General features: G+C 45.2%; 1 protein-coding gene across 1 annotated transcript in view; it reads left to right on the top strand.

Moving 5' to 3' along the window:
* LOC108799762 (parathyroid hormone/parathyroid hormone-related peptide receptor-like) overlaps positions 1-21361 on the top strand; it is a 34796-nt gene extending 13435 nt beyond the window's left edge. The window contains exons 3-8 of the mRNA XM_018571672.1: positions 2996-3062; positions 8496-8590; positions 10577-10635; positions 15767-15897; positions 19006-19047; positions 20942-21361. Coding sequence (XP_018427174.1) covers positions 2996-3062; positions 8496-8590; positions 10577-10635; positions 15767-15897; positions 19006-19047; positions 20942-21307 — 760 coding nt within the window. The 3' untranslated portion in view covers positions 21308-21361. The remainder of the gene's footprint in view (positions 1-2995; positions 3063-8495; positions 8591-10576; positions 10636-15766; positions 15898-19005; positions 19048-20941) is intronic.
* The last annotated feature ends 318 nt before the right edge of the window (positions 21362-21679 follow it).

Raw genomic sequence — 21679 nt, 5'->3', positions numbered from 1 at the left:
AGAGTGCTTTGGTCAGCACTCACCTCTACCTCCCTCCACCCCAGCTATGGAATGCCCCCCAGCATTCTTACATCTAAAACAGGTCAATGGATCTGCATAAGATGTTATGATGTCAGCGTTCCTCAGACTCCCAGAGAAGAGGCTGTGGGGACCAATCTAGCCGGCAGAAGGGAGCCGACGGGACTGCGGATTGGGTGAGTAAATCTGATGTAATATCATCCCTAGACAAAATGAGCAATTAATCCTTGCAGTGCTGAGGTAGCCTCACTGCGATAGATAGATAGATAGATAGATAGATAGATAGATAGATAGATAGATAGATAGATAGATAGATAGATAGTGATTATTCTGACTCAGATTGTTGTATTAGTGACCTCTATGCCTGGCCTGTATAAGCACATATAATCACGGCGGACAATCCTTATCAGATAGCTGGACTCACCAAATACCTTCTCATCACAAAGTGCTTTATTGCACACAGCAGGTTACATCGGATGAATGAGCAGGCGGTATTTGCAGGTGAAGGATGAAAATGTTTCCAAGCGAGCATATTACATGTGGCTCTGCTATAGGCCATGACACTAAACGACTACTTGTTAAAGAAGGGGGAAATACATCATCATGAGAGGGAACACAGAAAAACATGGTGCAATAACCAAAACGCCCACAAGGTGGCAGTATAATAACCAGCTATACAATTGCTAATGCCAGTGAGCAATGCCTGAAGGAAAATGAGCTATATGATTCTCATTTTAAATTAATAGAGTCTCCCCCATTCTGTGGAACTCTTTACCCCAACCTGTCCGTCTATCTCCCACTCTGACTGCCTTTAGGCTATCCCTTAAGACTCATCTCTTCAGGGAAGCCGATCCCACCTCAACCTGACCACTCAAACATCACATTCTCAAACAATTCATCCCCACACAGCTACCTCCTCATGTATTACTGGCCCCTCCCTTTTAGATTGTAAGCCCTCAGGGGCAGGGCCCTCCTTATCATCTTGTCTGGAATTGTATTGTAACTGTAATGTCTTCCTTATATTGTAAATCGCTTCGCAAACTGTTGGCGCCACATAAATACTATGTAATAATAATAATCTTAACTGTGGCTATGTATTGTGAGTATATATATATAGAGAGAGAAAGACAGAGAGAGAGGGTATTTTCCTTAATTTCCTGTCCCAGACACACAAAAGGAAGTGACGGGGAAGCTCCTCATAGTTGTCACTGGAACATGCGTCCCCATTGGAATATATATTTCCCCTCTATCCCTATTTTGGTGAAAATTGTAAACTTTTGGATATTCTCATCACTTTCTGTGTTTGATTTTTGTCCCCGGAATTCTTTAAAAAAATAACGTATTGTTGCTTCTGAGACGATAGTTCTACAAATATTGATCAATAGGACACTGAGGATGAATTGTCGGGGTAAACATTACATACTCTGCACATTCCGGCTGAATAGACGGTAACATTGTGTCGTGTTTGATAAATATCGATACATTTACATTACTGCAACACCGCGAGCAAGGGCCGGATTTACTCTCTCTGCTGCCCCAAGGCCAGGTTCCTCAATACGCCCCCCTACCCGCCAAACCCCCCCCCCAATGGAGAATGGCAGACCTGCAGGTTGCATACAAGTGATCTCTGTGATATCGCCGGGATCACTTATACAAAACAAGTGGCGGCTTCCCCGCTGTACATTTAGCTCTGCTTGCCCAAAGCCGGGCTAAATGTAGAAAACAACTACCCGCCCACCGCCCGGAACTGCATGTCCCGGCCATCGGAAGATAGGAATTCCACTCCCCTCTACTCCCTGCTGCCCCTCTACTCCCTACTGCCCCTCTTCTCCCTACTGCCCCGAGGCTGGGCCTTGGTTGGCCTTGTGGGAAATCCGGCCCTGACCACGAGTAACTGAGGCCCGGCTCAGACTTCAGCGGACAGTGCGGATGGCCATGCGGTCACGGAATCACACACCTCAGCTGATCGCGCTGGCGGTGCCATTCTTTTTAACCTCCTTGGCGGTATTCCCGAGTGTGGCTCGGGGTTAATTTTCAGTACCATAAGCGGTAAACCCCGAGCCACACTCGGGATTACAGCGTAGCGTTACTTACCTTGTCCCTCGAGCCGCGCTGTGTCCTCCGGACGATGCCGACATCCGTCCCTTGCAAGCGTCCGCGTCGCGAGGGGGCGGAACCGGCAGGAATTTTAAAAGAAATAACGGAAAAAAATAGAACAAAAAAAGAAAAAATGAAATAATCAGACAGCCAGGTAGGTTAATGGCACCCCAGACGCGGCAGGCAGATTGTGCGGTTTCCTGCCACGATTCCGCCCGTGGAATTGCGCACGATCGCAACTGAAAAAAAAACGGCACGTTGCATGTCGCAAAAAAAAAAGCGATTGCCGTGTGAATATAACCCCATTGAAATCAATGAGGGCCACGCGACGATCGCGTATGAACGCGCAGTCCCGGGATCGCCCTGAGCCCTCGTTCACACCTGAACGTTTTGTAGCGCGTTCTACGCTCGACGAACGCTCTACAAAACGCTCAAATATATAAATCCCATTGTAGTCAATGGTCTCGTTCCCACCTTCCCGCATTTCCGCCCGTCCCTAACGCGCTACAAAACGGCCCACGCCTGAAAAGGTACAGGTACTACTTTGGGCCGTTTTGTTGCGCGTTTCCATTGGGATACAGCCAAGTAGCCTTCGGAAACGCGCGACGGTCGCGCGACTTTTTTACCACGAATCGCGGTTAAAAAAACGCGCGACAGACGCGCATATGCAATACGCCTAGGTGGGAACGAGACCTGAAGGTGAGCCGAGCTGTAAACTCGAAGCCGTCTCTGCGTCACGTCATCGTTACGCATTGTTAACGGTGCGACGCGTGCCAAAATATCACGGGGTATATTCATCTGTTTTTTCACACAGCTTTCACCCAAGATTCTGAATGTTGTCACACTGATGGTGAATTAACCCTTTTCTGTCTTCCCTCAGGTGCTGGGATCTCAGTGCAGGGAATTTAAAATGGATCATACAAGGTCCGATCTTGGCTGCTACAGTGGTGAGTGATCTCTAATGGACTGGAGTTACATCCTAAAGAGGACCTGTCATTAGATACATGTTTTCATGCTTAGTGCATACATGCTGAATAATATGAAACAATGTAACACTTCCAGATATTTATTACCTCTCACAGAGATCGCAGGACTCCCCCCTGACAATCCCTTCATCTGCTTTTATATCTAGAAGAACGGCATCATCTTTGCTCAGGCATCATCCAGGGTCCACCACCCTCTTCCTGGACTGAGATGGCGGCTCAGAGATAACGCAATCATGTAAATTCCGGTGCCTGTGCATCTGACACAGATCCGCCCCCGGTGCAGCCTCTCACCTTGTGACTTGCTACAAAGTAACAATGTCGCGGTCTGATCACTAGGGGAGGGGACTGAAAACACGAAGCGCACAGCTCACCCCATCACGCGTCCCTGCATTCCACATTCGTTGCTGGGATGACACTCTTCCGGAGTAATAGGCTCAAAAACTTGTGGAACCAGCACACAATAATCTTACAAAGAAATTCAAACTTTATTCCACATGCATCTGTACAAAGCACAACCACTGACGCATTTCTGCCTTACTTGGCCTCAGTCAAGACTAAGGCCAAGTGAGGCAGAAACGCATCAGCGGTTGTGCTTTGAACAAATGCATGTGGAATAAAGTTTGAATTTGTTTGGAAGATTATCGTGTGCTGGTTCCACAGTTACTGGGGGATGGGGAGACTGAGGAAATGCTTCTTCCTGTCCCCTGAAAAAAAAAAAAGAGTGCATTCTCATGCTTTAAAATGCTCATGTGTTGCAGTGCGCTGGCTAGGTGCATTAAGTCATCATTTTAAGTATTTCTTTGAGTGTCTGATGAGGAGAACCTAATACAGATGGTCATACAATTTTTTTTAGGCCAACACTGGTTAAGATGGTGGTGTAGAGCCAACACGTTTCGGTGGTTTCTTTTTCTTCAGGGCTTGTTACTGTGCCTGAGGACATTGGCTTCCTTTAATGGGAGCTTCATGGAGCGGTGTGCATGGCTCCATCTTTATTTTTGCACTATCATGAGTGGCGGTCACGTACTGAGCAGTGCACATTTTTGTTGCTTTGACTAGAACCTTGTAGAACATTTTTATTGGAACCATAAATAAATTAATGTTTACTGCGGACAATTTCTTCTTTTATTTAAAGGAGAACTATGGGGTAAGTGTTTTCCCCCATAGTTCTCCTAAGGGTCACGGGAGGACACAACCTAGCGTCCTCCCGTCACCCAAAGCTCAGTATATAGGGAGCTACAGCTCGCGGTATACTGAGACGCTGCAGCCGGAACGGATCCCGACATTACTGTCTGGATCCTCCCAGCTGCGTGAGTGACAGCTGGCTCTGCCTATCTAGAGACAGAGCCAGCTGTACCCGCCCCTCCCCCGTCCGTTCCGCCAGTCAGCGCTGGAGGATCGGAGCGGGGAAATCCCTGCAGGGAGCCGTGACTGACAGTCACGGCTCTCTGCAGGGAGATGATCGAGAAGTGAGCGAGCGACGGTATGTGTTCGCTCACTTCCCGATCTACTGAGCCGACCTGTGACAGTTTCATTGTCACAGGTCAGCTCGAACTATGAGGAGGAGTGAAAATCACTCACCTCATAGTTCTCCTTTAAGTAAACTTCATATACCAGCTGATGGGCTGTATTAAACCGCGGCCATAAACGTGCGCTCATCGAAGTCTAGAGCCAGGGAACATTTTCAGATCACATGGAACATTTCATTCTCGGAGATGATGTTGTCCTCCTCGGTGTTTACAGCAGGGGAACTTGTACGGCATCCGTGTACGTGGTGTACGACTTATGCCCGGGGAGATTGAACGTGTTTTCTTAGACTTCCTGACCTTCTGTTGATTGGATTAGTTGAGTTTTTGGATCCGCGATTGGATTGGAAGAGTTTTCTGCCTTCTCAGTGACGAGTTCAGTTTTAGGTAGAACATTTCTGAACTTATATTATGAGGCTGAGAAAACAGTTTTCTTTAACTCTTGGCGCTAATGGCTGCCAGCTGAACGATCCACTTGCTGCTGCATACTCAAAGATTTCAACAGTTTATCACACAGACTAGAGGGGCTGCTCATCCAAGGCTCTGGGGCTTCCACCACGAACATAAAAAAACAAAAGGGAACCGAGCGCCACCTACATGTGGAATATCGTTTATTAAAGGTGCACTATGGGGTTAGGGTTTTCCCCATAGTTCTCCTTAGGGTAACGGAAGGACACAAACTAGCGTCCTCCCGTTACCCTAAGCTCGATATATAGGGAGCTACAGCTCGCGGTATACTGAGGCGCCGCAGCCGGAGCGGATCCCGACATCGATGCCGAGATCCGCCCAGCTGCGTGAGTGACAGCTGGCTCTGCCTATCTAGAGGCAGTGCCAGCTGTACCCGCCCCCTCCCCGTCCGTTCCGCCAGTCAGCGCTGGCGGATCGGAGTGGGGAGGGGGGAATCCAGCCCCTCCCCTGTCACGGCAGAGAGCCGTGACAGGATCGAGATGTGAGGGAACGCCGGTATGTGTTCTCTCACCTCCCGATCTACTGAGCCGACCTGTGACAGTCTCATTGTCACAGGTCGGCTAGAACTATGAGGTGAGTGAAAAGCACCCGCCTCATAGTTCTCCTTTAAGATAAACGATTTGCCTCCGGTCACATCATGATGATTAGCCCCTGAAACGCGTCAATGTTGGCTGACTGCGGCCGGTGGACAGCGATGTGACCAGAGGCAACCGTGTTACATAGTCGGGGTGATACCATGTTGGGTTAACAGTTAGTGGGGCCTCTTGTTTGTTGGTAAAGCGTAATGAAAATGTTTGCTTGTGAGTACACTTATCCCTTGTTTTATTTATCTTAATAAACGATTTTACACACGGAGGTGGCGCTCTGTTCCCTTTTTGTTTTATATGAGGCTGAGCACAATGTGCAGTGAGAAGTCCCGGACATTATGCTCAATGATTGGCAGGCTAGATGTCAACGTTGAACGGAATCCCAAACTTTTTCCTGTTTTAGTTTTGTATGAACTGTATAAAAGATGAAGGTGGAGCACCGGTCCCCGGTATGAGGGTCTCTAGATTTAAAGTCTAAAGAGAGTCACCTTCACTCTGCCCCCGGCTACATGTCCAACCTCATCTCAAGATCTCACCCAAACCGTCCTCTCCACTCCTCCCAAGACCTGCTGCTGTCTAGCTCCATCACCTATGATGCTGAGCACAATGTCCCGTTCCTGGACATTATGTCCAATAATTGACATGGTGGATGTTAAAGTTGAATGGGATCTTAAATGTTTTCCTGTTTTAGTTTTGTATGAACTGTATAAAAAAGGTGGAGCACCGGTCCCTGTTATGAGGGTCTTTAGATTTGGGTTGAAGAGTGAAGGCGACTCTCTGAAGAGAGTCGCCTTCACTCTGAAGAGAGTCGCCTTCACTCTGAAGAGAGTCGCCTTCACTCTGAAGAGAGTCGCCTTCACTCTGAAGAGAGTCGCCTTCACTCTGAAGAGAGTCGCCTTCACTCTGAAGAGAGTCGCCTTCACTCTGAAGAGAGTCGCCTTCACTCTGAAGAGAGTCGCCTTCTCTCTGAAGAGAGTCGCCTTCACTCTGAAGAGAGTCGCCTTCACTCTGAAGAGAGTCGCCTTCACTCTGAAGAGAGTCGCCTTCACTCTGAAGAGAGTCGCCTTCACTCTGAAGAGAGTCGCCTTCACTCTGAAGAGAGTCGCCTTCACTCTGAAGAGAGTCGCCTTCACTCTGAAGAGAGTCGCCTTCACTCTGAAGAGAGTCGCCTTCACTCTGAAGAGAGTCGCCTTCACTCTGAAGAGAGTCGCCTTCACTCTGAAGAGAGTCGCCTTCACTCTGAAGAGAGTCGCCTTCACTCTGAAGAGAGTCGCCTTCACTCTGAAGAGAGTCGCCTTCTCTCTGAAGAGAGTCGCCTTCACTCTGAAGAGAGTCGCCTTCTCTCTGAAGAGAGTCGCCTTCACTCTGAAGAGAGTCGCCTTCACTCTGAAGAGAGTCGCCTTCACTCTGAAGAGAGTCTCCTTCACTCTGCCCCCGGCTACATCTCCAACCTCATCTCAAGATATCACCTAAACCAGGGGTGGCCAAACTCCGGCCCTCCAGCTGTGGGTGAAAGTACAAATTCCATGAGGCATCTCTCTCTGGGAGTCATGCCAGTGGCTGTAAGAATCTTGCAATGCCTCATGGGATTTGTAGTTCCACCACAGATGAAGGGCCGGAGTTTGGCCATCCCTAACCTAAACCATCCTCTCCGCTCCTCCCAAGAGCTCCAGCTGTCTAGCTCCATCATCACCTATGAGGCTGAACACCATGTACAGTTCTTGGACATTATGTCCAATAATTGACATGATGGATGTTAAAGTTGAACGGAATCCTTAACTTTTTCCTGTTTGAGAAGGAGGAGAAGGAGCACCGGCCCCTAATATGAGGGTCTTTAGATTCGGGTTGTAGAGTGAAGGTGACTCTCTAAAGAGAATGTGTGTTAGGTGGACAGGCTAAGATATAAGGGGGCTTTCTTTTGTCCCGCTCTCCTTTCCCTTCGGGTTCCCCTACTTTTCCCCACCTTTTCTGTCATGACAACACCCTTCTTATAATAGTCCCCCGAATCCAATATATGTTCATGGAGAAGTAGAAGGAAGGGGGGAAAAAAAAGAAAAGAAAACTCTACCAAATATTGCTCAACTTAATTACATAATTCACATAAATCATGTTAAAGTTCTTGTTCAGTCTCTTAAAGGAGAACTATGAGGTGAGTGATTTTCACTCACCTCATAGTTCTATCCGACCTGTGACAATGAGACTATCACACGTCGGCTCAGTAGATCGGGAAGTGAGAGAACACATACCGGCGCTCGCTCACTTCTCGATCCTGTCCCTGCAGAGAGCCGTGACTGTCACTTGCGGCTCCCTGCAAGGATCCTCGAGTGCTGACTGGCGGAACGGACGGGGGAGGGGGCGGGTACAGCTGGCTCTGCCTCTAGATAGGCAGAGCCAGCTGTCACTCACGCAGCTGGGCCGATCCAGACATAATTGTCGGATCCGCTTCAGCTGCGGCGTCTCAGTATACCAGGAGCTGTAGCTCCCTATATACTGAGCTTTGGGTGACGGGAGGACGCTAGTTTGTGTCCTCCCGTTACCCTTAGGAGAACTATGGGGAAATGCCCTGACCCCATAGTTCTCCTTTTAAGAAACCGTATAAATTGTTTATTATATTAAAAGCTTTGTAAATTGTAAAAAAAGATATAAGGGCTCCCACTCTGATTCTCTAGATCGGTCTTTTGGGCTTTTAGTTCTGCCATAGTACTCTCCTTTTATTCAGTCATGATGCCGTTATGCAATTTTTTTATATCTGTATAAATCTAACTTTTTGTTTTCATTACATTTCATTCAAACTTTTTTTTCTTTTTCTCTTTCAGGCGAACTTTTTTCTTTTTATTAATATTGTTAGAGTATTAGCAACCAAACTGAGAGAGACCAACGCAGGGCGATGCGATACGCGACAACAGTACAGGTGAGTCTGACGGCCCGCGTTCTGTACGATGCATGGCGCTCTGTTTTGGAATTTTTGTGTTTTGTATTGTTGTAAGCCTTGCCAATGTGCGCCCTGCTATAAAGGCCGGTTATAGATTCATGCATGTACCATTTTTTCTAGTTTTCTACCTTCCCTACAAGCGTCGGCATTGCAGGGGGGCGGAACCGGCGAGAAATTCCAAAGTAAAAAATAGAAAAAAAAGAAAAAATACTGAGATAATCATACCGCCAGGGAGGTTAGTCAGCTTTTTCAAAGTGCAAAGGTGACATTATGGGTCTAATAAACCCTAATGTCACCCTAAAGAGAACCTGTCACCCCCAATGTGCTATCACATAGGGGGCTTGCAGATATAACAAAGAAGGGAGATGATACATATGAGTATATACAGAAAGGTGTTCCGGGCAACAAATCAACATATAACAAAATACATGACGCCTTATTGCCAACTCGATAACAGATTTGTTCCAGTCATGAGTATGATTGATATCTGGCCAAACAAATACAATATTAATATGACCTCATCTTTCTTATATTCATAACATGTGAAGATGAAAAAGTAATTCAAAACCCCAAAAGAATATAATAAAAAACGATAAATATCTAAATATGGTGAGATCACCTCCTCTACCGTGTTTCCCCGAAAATAAGACAATGTCTTATATTTTTTTGGCTCAAAAAAAAACACACTAGGTCTTATTTTCGGGGTAGGTCTTATTTTCGGGGAAACAGGGTATATATCTCACATTTGTGTTGACATTGAGATTGTGTGTCCAGTCTTATGATTATATCTCTGCCCATGGCCATAAATCTGTACATCTCAGTAGAATCCGTCCTCGTATTTGCAGTTCAATAAAATGTATAGACGGCCACTTGACTGCCAGGAATATAGAAAAATACAAAGAGTTCTTCTTGTGTAGCTGAAAGAACAGAACCATTTCTGGCTGAGTGTACACAGGATGATTATTGCACTTTAATGTTCCATAAAGGGTTACATCTGAGAACGCCTCTATCCATGAATATCCAGCATCAGCCGAGTGAATGTGTGCACTTGAAACGAGTATAATATTGTCCTGTTGCTGGGAACAAACCGTATACTGCAATAATTGACTATATTATATTCAAATGTCATGATGCCATATGTAGTGCGGAATGAGTCTCCATTCAAATGATAACAAGTCCCCTTATGCCATATAATGATATAGATAGAAGTCTGTATGAATCATGCAAACTTGCAGGGGTTTCTGTGTATGTGCTAAATAGTGATCCCTCCAGAGCTGGATCAAATGCAGCTCAGAATGGCTTGATGGATATAATCTTATAGGAAGAATGAGATTGTATTGTGGTTGATGGGGTATAATCTTATGGGTGGGAATGAGATTGTATTGTGGTTGATGGGGTATAATCTTATGGGTGGGAATGAGATTGTATTGTGGTTGATGGGGTATAATCTTATGGGTGGGAATGAGATTGTATTGTGGTTGATGGATTTAATCTTATGGGTGGGAATAAGATTGTATTGTGGTTGATGGGGTATAATCTTATGGGTTGGAATGAGATTGTATTGTGGTTGATGGGATACAATCTTATGGGTGAGAATTAGATTGTATTGTGGTTGATGGGTATAATCTTATGGGTGGGAATGAGATTGTATTGTGGTTGATGGGGTATAGTCTCATGGGTGTGAATGGGATTATATTGTGATTGATGGGGTATAATGTCTTGGGTAATACTGAGATTGGGTTGTGGTTTATGGGATATAATCTTAAATGGGTGAGAATGAGATTGTATTGTGCTCATACCCCTTCAACCAAAATACAAGCTCATCTAGATCAGCGGGTATTTTTTGCACTTATTGAAACGATATAACAAAGTTCTTTGTCTGGCATATTGAATAAAACAAAATGGACCAAATATATTATTAGAAGTCAAATTGAAATTGATTTTTTTTCTTGTGCATTATTCCAGGAAGCTGCTGAAATCGACGTTGGTGTTGATGCCTCTGTTTGGAGTTCACTATATCGTCTGCCTCTAGATAGGCAGAGCCAGCTGTCAATCACGCAGCAGGGTGGATCTCCACAGTAATGTCGGGATCCGTCCCGGCTGCGGCGGTCTCAGTATATCGCGAGCTGTAGCTCCCTATATACTGAATTTTGGATCACGGGAGGACGCTAGTTTGTGTCCTCCCGTGACCCTGAGGAGAACTATGGGGAAAAACACTTACCCCATAGTTCTTCTTTAACTGAATAAACTGAAGAGAGAAGCTGATTGGTTGCTATGCACATCTGCTCCAGTTTTGATAAATTCCCCTCAGTGTCTTGAGCAGATTATTTGTTGTATAAGATAAATGCACTTTTCGTTTAGCCTGATCATGCGAGGAGTTCAAACCGATACACGTTTCAGCTTAAATCAATTTCTAAAGTTTGTTATCTAGCACACTGCTTTATATGCTTTGTAGTTGTCATAATTCTGACTGCACATGCGCCTACAGGTCTTGCTGAAGCCTGATACTCGTTCACGGCTTTGTTTCTTTAGAAAGAAAAAGGTAAAAGAGAGAAACAAAATAGTTGAATTTAAAAAGAAAGTTTTCATATATACGCTTTCTTTCACGACCGGGACCCCATCTTACTAGGCAGGTTTAAAGCAGAACACTGACTTTAAGGTTTCTAACAAGGCTTCGGCTGAATTAAAGGAGAAGTATGAGGGGCGTGCTTTTCACTCACCTCATAGTTCTAGCCGACCTGTGACAATGAGACTGTCACAGGTCGGCACAGTAGATCGGGAGGTGAGCGAACACATACCGGCGTTCGCTCACCTCTCGATCCTGTCACCTCTCGATCCTGGCTGGATTCCCCCCTCCCTGCTACGATCCGCCAGCACGGACTGGCGGAGGGGGCGGGTACAGCTGGCTCTGCCTCTAGATAGGCAGAGCCAGCTGTCAGTCACGCAGCTGGGCGGATCCCGGCACAATTGTCGGGATCCGCTTCAGCTGAGGCGTCTCAGTATATTGGTAACTTTGCCTCAAGGGGAGATTTCATTTCTCTCTTCCTGTCCCACTGACAATGCTGTGATCAAGACAGGAAGTGAGGAGAGGTGACACAGGCAGTAGTAAAAATCTGTCAGTGGTTCTTACCCTGTCCTACCTTTTCCAAAACTAAAGAAAGGATTTCTCTGGAGTTCTAATACAAAATGGAGCTAACGTGAGATGTTTATCATGGTGGGTGCAGCATGCTGATGTGTCAATGTAACACTTCCAGGTATTTATTACCTCACACAGAGATCTCAGTTCTCACCCTGACAATTCTGTTCTCTCCAAAAAAACGTCTTCATCTTTATTCAGGCATCATCCGGGGTCACCATCTACTGCCTGTACTGAGATGCCGGCTCAGAGATGGCACATGGTGGAAATCCTGTGACTGTGTTCACAAATGTCCAAGACAGATCAGCCCCCTGCAGCAGCCTCTCAACTTGTGACTTGCTACAAAGTTACAATGTTGGGGTCTGATCGAGTCTGAGGCAATGCTTCCTCCTGCCTGCAGCAGACTGGTGACTGAGGAAGGGGAGACTGAGAAAATGCTTCCTCCTGCCTGCAGCAGACTGATCACTGGGGGGAGGGGAGACCGAGGAAATGCTTCCTCCTGCCTGTAGCAGACTGATCACTGGGGAAGGGGAGAATGAGAAGTATATCCATGCAGACTTACTGTATAAAGTTTCTGAAGGGTCAGCGCTGGTTCTGAAGGAATTCTGAAGGGTCAATACAACCAATAGTCGAACTGGTTAAACACTTTCATTATTCTACTCCTTTTTTTTTTTTTTACCATCAGCTTTTATTTGTTCATCTTCATCCTTCTCTATACATCGTGGGCTCAGCTGCAAACAGTCATCATTGTGCCACCCTAACCCCGATCTTGTGATCAGAAGCTGCCACCTGCCTGACATTAGCAGCCATAATAGTATAGAATTAGCCCGCTCCGTGTTTATAATAATGATGAACCCAGAGAGTGATTGAGGCAGAAGGCAGAACCCCTCAATTACAGGACAATGGCTGCTGATCGGGGCGGAGAGATTCCACCAACAATATATAACAATGCTAAAGTGTATCAACAAATCGAATCCCTTCCTGCCAGTTGGCGTGTAATTGCTTTCATTGTTACCGCATCAGCCGCTCTGCTGATCTGTATGTAAAGTCCGGCTAAGTACAAACTTCTTATTAAAAGATCCAATTAATCCGGAGAGTGCCGAGTGAATCCAGGAGGTGGTGGAATTTAAAAAGAACGAAAAGGAAGTGGAGAGATCATTTAATGATGAGCACTTATCATATATTTTCTGTTTATTATTTGCATATATTGTGGGGAGAAGTTGGTGGCTTTTCATTAGGGGTCCCCAAGCTTTTTAAGCAAAAAGTTCACCGTCTGTCCCATTGTTTGAGGGCTAAGCTGTGGTCAATGGGATACCCTCACGTCGGTGGTCAGTGGAGGTATAAATGCCCTGGTGTCAGTGTTCTGTTGGAGAATAAAATGCCCCTGTGTTAGTGGTCAGTGGAAGGAAACTATTATCAATGTTGGTCTGCAGGAGAAAAAGTGGTAGGACTTGTGTCAGAAGAATGGTGGTCCTGTGTCAGTGAGAAGAATGGTGGACCTGTGTTAGTGAGAAGAATGGTGGTGCTGTGTCAGTGAGAAGAATGGTGGACCTGTGTCATTGAGAAGAATGGTGGACCTGTGTCAGTTAGAAGAATGGTGGACCTGTGTCAGTGAGAAGAATGGTGGTCCTGTGTCGATGAGAAGAATGGTGGACCTGTGTCGATGAGAAGAATGGTGGACCTGTGTCGATGAGAAGAATGGTGGACCTGTGTCGATGAGAAGAATGGTGGACCTGTGTCGATGAGAAGAATGGTGGACCTGTGTCGATGAGAAGAATGGTGGACCTGTGTCGATGAGAAGAATGGTGGACCTGTGTCGATGAGAAGAATGGTGGACCTGTGTCGATGAGAAGAATGGTGGACCTGTGTCGATGAGAAGAATGGTGGACCTGTGTCGATGAGAAGAATGGTGGACCTGTGTCGATGAGAAGAATGGTGGACCTGTGTCGATGAGAAGAATGGTGGACCTGTGTCGATGAGAAGAATGGTGGACCTGTGTCGATGAGAAGAATGGTGGACCTGTGTCGATGAGAAGAATGGTGGACCTGTGTCGATGAGAAGAATGGTGGACCTGTGTCGATGAGAAGAATGGTGGACCTGTGTCGATGAGAAGAATGGTGGACCTGTGTCGATGAGAAGAATGGTGGACCTGTGTCGATGAGAAGAATGGTGGACCTGTGTCGATGAGAAGAATGGTGGACCTGTGTCGATGAGAAGAATGGTGGACCTGTGTCGATGAGAAGAATGGTGGACCTGTGTCGATGAGAAGAATGGTGGACCTGTGTCGATGAGAAGAATGGTGGACCTGTGTCGATGAGAAGAATGGTGGACCTGTGTCGATGAGAAGAATGGTGGACCTGTGTCGATGAGAAGAATGGTGGACCTGTGTCGATGAGAAGAATGGTGGACCTGTGTCGATGAGAAGAATGGTGGACCTGTGTCGATGAGAAGAATGGTGGACCTGTGTCGATGAGAAGAATGGTGGACCTGTGTCGATGAGAAGAATGGTGGACCTGTGTCGATGAGAAGAATGGTGGACCTGTGTCAGTGAGAAGAATGGTGGACCTGTGTGAGTGAGAAGAATGGTGGTCCTGTGTCGATGAGAAGAATGGTGGTCCTGTTGTCTGTGGAAGGAATGGTGGTCCTATGTCAATGGTAGAAATGTGGCGCCTTTGTCATTAAGTTTGAGAATTCTGTCTTTCATTGTTGTCCAATTGAAGGTTCTTAGAATGTAACTATTGTTAACAGCCATTACTGTATGGATTATTGTATGGAGTTCTGGCATATATAAGCCGTACTGAATGTAATATGTAAGAACATTTAATCCTAAGAGAAAATAACCTAAGAACATTCAATCAGAAGAAAAAGCACCCTACAGACATTCAATCAGAGGAGAAAATACTCTAAGAACATTGCATCAGAAAACAAAATACATTAAGGACATTCATTCAGAAGAGTAAATACCCTAAGAATGTTCAGTTAGAAGAGAAAATGCCCCAATAACATTTAATCTGAAGAATAAACACCCTACAGACATTCAATGAGAGGAGACAATCCTTAAGAACATTTATTCAGAATAGAAAAAAACCCTAAGAACATGCGATCTGAAGTGAAAATACCCTACAAACCTTCAATCAGAGGAGAACATACTCTAAGAATGTTCTACCAGAAGGGTAAGTACCCCAAGAGGTTTCGCGGGACACATAGCTATGCAGATTTTATAAATAGACCCCTTAGTAAATCCTTGAAGGGCCGGTGTTCTATCAAAGATTGTGACCGGGTTGGAATGTGTGACCGGTCACGTAATTACACATTCTAACATCACGCCCATTGTTTCCGGGGTTAAAATATGTGACCGGCAAAAGGTGTAGAATTCAAAGCTTTCTCAGCTGTTCCAGAGCAGATCGGCATCGCAGATGGTATGTGCAGGAGAACCGTTCTGCCCTGGAACAGCTGATCGGTCCTGAAATGTCACTTCTATCCGACTCTGTGAGTGTGATCCGACATTCCACAAAGTCGGATAGAAGTGAGATTTCAGGACTGATCAGCTGTTCCAGGGCAGAACGGTTCTCCTGCACATACCATCTGCGATGCCGATCTGCCCTGGAACCGCTGAGAAAGCTTTGAATTCTACACCTATTGCCGGTCACATATTTTAACGCCGGAAAAAAATGGGCGTGATTCTGTTAAAATGCGTAATCACGTGACCGGTCACGCGTTCCACCGCCGAAAAACTGGGCGGAATTATGTTAAAATGTGTGACCACGTCAGCGGTCACTCATTCTAACGCAGTCACAATCTTTGATAGAACACCGGACCCCTGAACCCCGTCCTCATCCCTTGAAGAGACTCTGTGGTTCTTTGGTTGCCTGTAGAAAGGAATTGAAATAAATGAATACTTTGAATATGAATCCAAACCACAATGTATCCGGATTGTTTCCAATGGATACAAAGTAATAATGACCAGGTTGGTGTGATGTCTGAATGACTCAGAAGCGGGCAATCTGCTCACATTGCAGTCAGCGTTCTCCGGGTCATTGGAAAAAAATCCACGCGGCCAATAAATTCTGCCCGGCTCAGTCTACAGGATGAGTCAGAAGGAGACAATCTGGTTGGCCAACGTTTGCAGTCAGCTCTGCCCGGGGTCATCGTACAATAGACGGGCGAGATGAATTGTCCGCGGCTCGATAAATCCGACAATTAGTCCCCAGGATCTGACGAGGAGGTGAAGATGAGATGAGCGGTGGCGAAGCGTTGGCTCGCTCTCCCGCATCTATTCAGGGGAATGACATCAGATAATGGCGTCTCGGCTTATTCCTGGCGCAAGTTCTCTGCCACGTGAGCCGTGTTTGTTGCCTGAGATAATTCTATATTGCAGCTTTTCTGATTACTCCGATAACACAAAGAAACAAACTTCTGCATTTGATGAAGACGATCATTCTAATTGGAGGACTACGAGGATCTCGCAGGGGGGGGGCGAATGACGTAATTCCACTTTGGTGGTCTGGGACCTCCTAAGAGCTGCACAATAGTGAGCCATTAAAGTGGACCCTTCAGCAACTTACGTGTCTGCACCCCGAACTCCCGACATTATAATATGCACCGATAGTATAACTGCTTTATATGTTCCCTCTTATTAAAAGGCTCCAGTCTGTGACTTTGCCTAGGCTGAGATGATGTCTTCAGTCTGCTGCAGGCAGGAAGAAGCATTTCCTCAGTCTCCCCTCCCCCAGTGATCAGTCTGCTGCAAGCAGGAGGAAGCATTTCCTCAGTCTCCCCTCCCCCAGTGATCAGTCTGCTGCTGGGAGGAGGAAGCATTTCCTCCGTCTCCCCTCCCCCTGTGATCAGTCTGCTGCAGGCAGGAGGAAACATTTCCCCACTCTCCCCTCCCACAGTGATCAGTCTGCTGCAGGCAGGAGGAAGCATTTCCTCAGTCTCCCCTCCCCCCGGGATCAGTCTGCTGCAGGCAGGAGGGAGCATTTCCTCAGTCTCCCCTCCCCCCGGGATCAGTCTGCTGCAGGCAGGAGGAAGCATTTCCCCACTCCCCCCCCTACCGGTGATCAGTCTGCTGCAGGCAGGAAGAATAATTTTCTCAGTCTATCCTCCCCCAGTGATCAATGTGCTACAGGCAACTACACTATCCTTATGACAAAGTAGAAGGCTCTCCATGGAAAGGGGAACATGGTGGGGATGAGGGGGCGACCTCCTGTGTATGCCTCACTTTCTTATATAGAATGGTGGTGTGTAGCGGGATGCGTCTTGGTGGTGTCCCTGACCATGCATGTGAATGATTATTCCTGAAGAAGCCAAACGTGTAGAAAATTTCCGCTCTACCCCATCAAAAGAAATCGTCATCCGTCTAGCTACCCCATGGGGTCATAAAGAAATAGCAGATTGTGTAGGAATACCAAATATGTGTCTATTCTGCGGATGTAATTCCCACGTACAAGCCTTTTGATGTGTTGTTTCTTTGAATACAATATGACAAATACATGAGAGGTATATCAAATAATGTTCCTTACTACTCCATAATACTGATCTCCTTCTAATATAGCACCGGAGGAATCTCATCGGAGTATGTATATAAATTGATGTCTGGAATACGGATATTCTCAATATTCTCTCCCACTGCGGGAAAGAGGGAAAAAGATGGAAGTATTTGGAAGATAAGGGACCCGTGCTAAAGAGATATGCGAGGAAAGCCTATAGATCAGCTGCATGTATATTCACGATGGAAAGATAATGAAATAGAGGAAGAAGGAAATCTAGGAGTTACAAGACAGGAGGAGATTCAATTAGATAGATAGTAATATAGAGGAGATAATAGAAAGATATAGAGAATATCCATATTCCTGGTTTGTACGTAATGTTGCTTTTGGAAATAAGTCCACATGCAATTGGAGATGTTAACATTAAAGTTACACAAGAGGAATAATAACATTGTAAACAATACGGAAATAAAAGTTACATTTTAAATCCAATGGGCAAGATGTGCAGGAAGCAACGGAGATATAAAGCGACACTAAGGCCTTGTTCACACCAAATGCAGAGCAGATCCGGTCAGGTTTCTGCACACGCACGCTGGTCTTTTACATGTGTTTTTGACACATTTTTGGCTTTAAATTTTTTTTATTCTGCAACTGATCTGCTCTGCACCTGCTCCGCGCTTGGTGTGAACAAGGCCTAAAACTTCGGAGTTAAATCTTAAAAATACATTCAAGTACCCGAAATATTAACAACAATGGGGGGAATTTATGAAAACCGGAGCAGTTGGTAACCAATCAGCTTCTATCTTCAGTTTGGCCAGTCAAGGTTTGAAAATGAAAGAGAGAGGCTGATTGGTTGCCGTGCACAGCTGCTCCAGATTTTGTCTGCTCCGGTTTTCATAAATTCCCTTCAATGTATCTTATGTGTGTATCACTCGGCTGTAGATCCTCCAATCATCTCTGAATTGGTGCCGACACTGTCCTTCCTTCTGGAGGGGGGCTACGTCTGTTCCCCATGGTCCCTGTGTGTGTTGTAAAGTAATCACCGCTCCAATTTCGCTCCCGTCATAGACTACAATATCATGTTTAGTTTAATAATTTGTATTGAGATTGTAGTCCATCCCGGGGGGGAGCTTGGAGCGGTGACTACTTTACAGCACACACAGGCCCCAAGGGGAGCAGAAGTAGTCACCCTCCAGAAGGAAGGACAGTGTCAGAGATGATTGGAAGATCTACAGCCGAGTGATACACAAATAAGATACATTGTTGTTCAGAGTTCAGGGACTGGAATGTATCTTTAAGATTGAATTCCGAGTTCAGTGTCATTTTAACAATAAGTTTATACAATAAGAATAATAACACAATAAACAATACGGAATAAAGGTTACAATTTAAATCCAATGGGCAAGATGTGCGGGAAGCATCTTTTTTCCCCCCCGCAGTCTTAGATCAATGATGTACTAAAGGAGTTGAAAATCTTCACGCAACAAACTGTGTAACTATTCACTTCAGCTAACCAATCATGGGAACAGAAAATTCCTGTTCACTGGGAACACCGGATCATGTGCAGATCAGATAAGGAAACCAGAACTTGCTTGTCACATGATCGGATAATTGAAGTGAATACTTATACAATGTATTGTGTGAAGATTCTCGACGTTAATCAGCCTCATTATCCTCCTTTTTCTTTGTGGTGCCTCTGTTATTTGATAACTATTCACATGTACATACAGTATATATTGTCTAACTGATCCCCTTTTTGTTGCTTGCAGGGATTTTTTGTTGCTATCATATACTGCTTCTGCAATGGGGAGGTAAGTGATACATTTTAATTTGGAGGGATGGGGGGGAAGGGGAGGTGATATTGGCACGTTACCGCTGTAATCCCCGCAGGAACCCTCACATGTGTGATTTTATAATGACTCGTGAAGTTTTATATCAGGAATTCACCTCGGGTTAAATGTTTACCGTATCTTTCTCGAAGCGCCTCTTGATCTGCTCATTTTCAAAGGCGTCCCGGAGGGTTACATGAGACTTGGCTTGTGCTGAAATCCAAACGTATATATTAAACGTTCAAAAGGAGAGAGCGCGATCATAGAATACACGGTAGCTGCGTGCAAAATGAGGAAAACCGACCTGCCTCTCAGACATGCGCGGTGCAAATGCATTTTAATAAGGCTAATAATTAGTACAATGTATATGTAATGGGGGGGAGGGGGGGGACATTGCTGATCCCCCCCCCTTTTTAAATGCTGGTTGCCTGGCTGTTGTGATGATCCTCTTGTTATAGCGCCACTGAGCCAGGACAAACATGGATAGTCAAAGTCAAGTCAAGTCCTTCTCTTGTTCGGGACTATTGATTCAAACTATTAAAGCCAGAGGATGGACATGGCAGCCAAGAAACTAGCGCTTGCAGAATAAGGAGTCTGCATTCGCAGCCTGCATGTAGTGAACAAGAGGAGGGGAGACAACCCCAAACCTTGTGTCTTTAGGCTAGGTTCACACCCGGGCGATTCAGATGCCGAGCTGTTTTCGCGCGATTGTCCATTGAAAACCACAATGCATAAGAACTTTGTCTATGGGATCCAAACCGCACGACAACCGCCCCAAAAATCGCTCCTGCACCTTTTCGTGCGACAAACCGCAAAGGTGTGAACAGACTCCATCGACTTCAATGTGAATCTGTGTTTTGCACGATATCACACGAACCAATCCACGCGATAAATCGCCTAGGTGTGAACCAAGCCTTACAGAGAAGTTGTCATTGACCGCTGCCATAGGTACAGACAGACAGACAGACAGGGTTCCCTTTGGCCTAGGATTCCTCTTTTGACCAATCCAGTTCCACCTCACCGACCACATATGGATTACAGCAATTGTTACATTTCTTCCTGTTTATTCAGGAATAACATTGTCATTACTCGAGGATACAAAGTAATACGTATTTAGGACAAACAAACTTTTCATGGTGATATCTTGCAGAAATAAATCAAACTTTTTATGCAATCTGTAGACAAAAACATAACAAAACATTTTTCTACTTTGATCAGTGATAGGTAAAACAATGTTACTTTGTATCTCTCTATCTCCCTCTGATCAATGTTTATAAACAATGTTACTTTGTATCTCTCTATCTCCCTCTGATCAATAGTTTAACTCATAAAGATTGAACCATTAGGGATAGGCACCACACCCCCAATTAGAAATGTACACAAAAAAGATAGAGAAAAGCGGGGCTTTAAAAGTGTCCAGACCATACGAAATGTCTATCAAACATACATGGCTTTGTATAAAAATATATTTTAATACATAAAGATAATTTGAAGACTTTGTTACATTTAAAATGTCATTGGCATGATACAATGTTGCATTAAAATCAAGCTACCTCCTTTTGGTGCCCATATCAATGTTTATAAACAATGTTACTCTGTATCTCTCTATCTCCCCCTCTGATCAATGTTTATAAACAATGTTACTTTGTATTCCTCCTCTATCTCCCCATCTGAACAATGTTTATAAACGCTGTGTCGAATGGTCTGTTTTTGCACAGTAACTCATGCCGGTTATTTTGACATTCAGGAATTTGCTGCAAGGGCAGAAGTGGCACTGAGGGATAAGGACAGGATGTGGTACTTTGATGAAGTGTTTTTGGACCTTGTAGCAAGTCCAGTATCCACAACTTGTTAACTGATATGTTTTCCTTTCCAGGTACAAGCAGAGATTAAGAAATCTTGGAGCAGGTGGACCCTGGCACTCGATTTTAAGAGGAAAGCCAGAAGTGGAAGCACAACGTACTCTTATGGACCTATGGTCTCCCACACGAGTGTCACTAACGTCACCACAAGGGGACCCTTGGCCTTGCACCTCAACACGAGATTCGTGTCCGCAGCCCTGAACGGCCACAGGAACTTACCAGGCTACGTCAAGAACGGCTCAATCTCTGAAAACTCCATACCGTCCTCAGGACCGGAGCAGTACAACAAAGACGAGGATTATCTCAACGGCTCCGGAGTTTACGATGCTGAAAGGCCCGCAGCGGAAGTTGTGGAGGAAGAGCGAGAGACCGTTATGTAAATATTTTCACGAGCGTCCAAAGTTTTCACACCCTAGAAGGAGGAAATTTGAACATTTTGGGGGAGCAAAGACTTGTTTAAGGAAAGCTCCAAATCTGAATGTGAGGTTAAAGTGGATAACGCGCCACCTTTTATCTCTGGGTCAAGAACACATCTACGTATTGCTCACCAATTGTTTTGGTGAATGATATAAAAATGATCACCATTTCCTTATGTCCGTTCCGATAGATTCCTACAAATCACCAGAGCACAAAACACAATTACCGAGTAATTTTGTGCATTTTAAACCATCATTTTTTTTAGTTTTTTTAAGAAATGTGGATTTTAAAATATTGTGATTTACATTTTCTAGGAGACACACACACAAAAAAAA

The sequence above is a fragment of the Nanorana parkeri genome, unplaced genomic scaffold (assembly GCF_000935625.1).
Source record: "Nanorana parkeri isolate BGI_ZX_2015 unplaced genomic scaffold, ASM93562v1 scaffold1807, whole genome shotgun sequence".
In the NCBI taxonomy this organism is placed as follows: Eukaryota; Metazoa; Chordata; class Amphibia; order Anura; family Dicroglossidae; genus Nanorana; species Nanorana parkeri.
The sequence above is the reverse complement of the archived record's forward strand: the minus strand, read 5'-3'. Positions and strand labels throughout refer to the sequence as shown.